The sequence below is a fragment of the Microtus ochrogaster genome, linkage group LG8 (genome assembly GCF_000317375.1).
Source record: "Microtus ochrogaster isolate Prairie Vole_2 linkage group LG8, MicOch1.0, whole genome shotgun sequence".
Taxonomy (NCBI): Eukaryota; Metazoa; Chordata; class Mammalia; order Rodentia; family Cricetidae; genus Microtus; species Microtus ochrogaster.
In genome coordinates, this window is record NC_022033.1 from 25,121,155 (window position 1) to 25,123,806 (window position 2,652).

A 2,652-nucleotide genomic window follows, 5' to 3' on the forward strand; every position below is an offset into this window, starting at 1 on the left:
AGTTTATGTCAGCCTTTAGCCCATCGTCTAGCACTTTTTGGGTTGGATAACACAACCAATAATGTCAGTTGAAAATATTGGTTCTTACAGCATAAGAACTTGGTGGCATCTAGTTCCTGCATCCCCGAGACTGTGAGCAGAAGCTCCTAGTCCCTGAAAGTTTCCAGGTGTAAACTGCACCTTGGCTGCAGATTCTTACGTGATGTCTCTTCCTAGAGAGACAGGATGAACCAATAGGATCCAGAAGATCCCCTCTTCCCTCTCTAGCTTAATGCTTTGCCCCACGCTTTGCTAGATGGCCTTTCAGTCCCAAAGCCCATAGTCACAGAGGACTGCCCAAAGATGGTCGGTCGTGTCCAGTGACCAGGAAGCAGCCACTCCTGCCCCAAGAAGATGGGAGGTGAAAACAGTAAAAACAACAGACAGCTTAGCCTATGCTAAAATCTTTATTATGTGCAAGGAATAAATACGATGCCCCTTGGCCAGAAGAGGAAATGAAGTTTGAGGAGGCAGGACAGTCCTTCCAATTGCTTCTCAATGCATTTCCTCATCAGTTTACATCACGTGTTCCCTCCACCACTGTAATCCTACAAGGAGGAATTTCACAGATGTCCTTGGGACATATAGCGTGTGGAGCCACCGCGACCTGAGTGCACCTGCTAGGTCTCAGAAGCTACACAGGGTTGGGCCTGGTTAGCACTTGAATGGCAGAGCAAACCAGAGACTGGATCTTGGGTTTGTCCATCTCTTAGGGAGATGCAGTGGTGGAATAGCCCAGCTAGGCTAGGGAAGTGGGCCAGGTTCCCCCAGACACTAAGGAAATAGCTAGAGTTGTCCCGTGAGGTGGAGGCTTTATTGAAATCACCAACAGGTGAATACAGTGACAATGCATGGGGCAGAGGACCCTGCCAGGGTCCAGTGACAGCAGCGTGAACTGTTGGTATGGGACACGGAGAGGAGCTCCCAGGTTAGGTGTGCATGCCTTGACCCCATCCTTGCCTCTAGTCATTGTGTCCAGACTCCAAAGATGCATCTAACACTTGCATGCTCAGTTTCCAGTGTTCTTTGGGGTGCTAAGGTCCTTTAGGATATGTACTGGGCACCCCAGTCTTGTCCTATCCTTAGTGTCCTTCCATTCTTGTCAAGATCCTTGGGAACAAAAAGATGTTTGGGACCCATGTCATTGGGTATCCTGCTCTTCCTAAGGAGTTCACACTGTGTCAACATGTCTCCAGACTCACAGTTACGTAGAAGTGAGGAGGATACGGAGGAAATCTGGACACATCTGTAGGGCAGGCTAAGCCTCCTTACCAATTGTGGCTTCAGCTCATCTCTGAAATGGAAGTACAATGGGATTGTTCAGGTGGGCCCTAATGCTGTATGATTAATGTTCTCATGAGAGAAAGTTCAGACCTAATTGTTTGCAAATCATTGTGACACACAGAATGCTAAGACCCAGGAAGACCCTGGTCATCAGCCAGCCAAGGAGAGATGCCAAAGAGAACCAGCTCTACTGATATTTGCACTTTGGACTTTGTCCTCAGAATTGTGAGAAAATAAACTCAAGTCACCCAGTCGGTGGTACTTTTTAATGACAGCAATTAAACAAATGCAAACACCCCATGGCAGTCATGTCCTAAATGCTGCCCTGAAATCCAAATCTGAAAGTTTTAATTTTGCTTTTAAAAATTTCCAAAGTGGGACTGGGGAGATGGCTCGATTGGTGAAGTGCTTGGTGTGTAAGCCTGAGGGCCCGCATTTGACTCTCAGCGCTCACTTAGGAAAGCTGGGTGCTTTCAGTCCTAATGTTGGGGCGCAGGATGGGAGACTCACTGACTAGCCAGCCTTTCTCAAGTGTTGAGTTCCAGACTTGCGGGGGACTTTGTCTCAAAAAGGAATTACAAGGTGGCTTGTACCAGGTTTTATTCTTTGGAGCCATCAGCCAGCTCCCAAATCATAACATGGAGACTTCTTATAAGTTATGAATGCTTGGCCCCATTTTGGATAGTTCTTTTAACTTAAATTACCCTGTTTCTCTTTATCTACCTTTTGCCTTGAGCTTTTTATTGTTTCTTTCTTCTGTGTATCTTATTCCTACTGTCTCTATATCTGTCTATCTGTCTGGCAGCCTCCTGGCTTTTGGCCCCAGGCATGCATGTCTCCCCCCCCCTCCTCTTCTTCCTCCTCTTCTCACCCCCCTCCTCCTCTTCTTCCTCCTTCTCCTCTTCCTCCTCTTCCTTCTCCTCCTCCTTCTTTCTCTCAAGCCTAGATCCCTCCTCTTATTTATCTACTCTGCCTGCCTAGCTATTGATCATTCAGCCTTTTATTAGACCAATCAGGTGCCTTGGGCAGGCAAGGTGAAACAAACACACCACATCTTTTCATAATTAAGCAAATGCCCCAGAAACAAAGGAAACACACCTTTACATTGTTAAAGTACTTTCCATAACAGTGGCTGGCACCTAGTCAACAGCACTGCTCTGTTCTGGTTTGCCTTCTGCTGCTACAGTATCGTCAGCACCACCACTAAGAGCAACTTGTGGGGAAAGAGTGTCTTTGGTTTGCAGATTCCAGAACACTGTTTTTTGGGGTTTTTTTTTGTTTTTTTTTTTTTTTTGTTTTTTTCGAGACAGGGTTTCTCTGTGGCTTTGG

At 46.5% G+C, this 2,652-nt stretch overlaps 1 protein-coding gene across 1 annotated transcript in view; it reads left to right on the forward strand.

The window, feature by feature from the left end:
- The window catches only part of Defb115 (defensin beta 115), a 5,449-nt gene extending 3,932 nt beyond the window's left edge, over nucleotides 1-1,517 (forward strand). Inside the window, exon 3 of the mRNA XM_013352239.1 lies at nucleotides 1,445-1,517. Coding sequence (XP_013207693.1) covers nucleotides 1,445-1,452 — 8 coding nt within the window. The 3' untranslated portion in view covers nucleotides 1,453-1,517. The remainder of the gene's footprint in view (nucleotides 1-1,444) is intronic.
- Nucleotides 1,518-2,652: the final 1,135 nt, after the last annotated feature.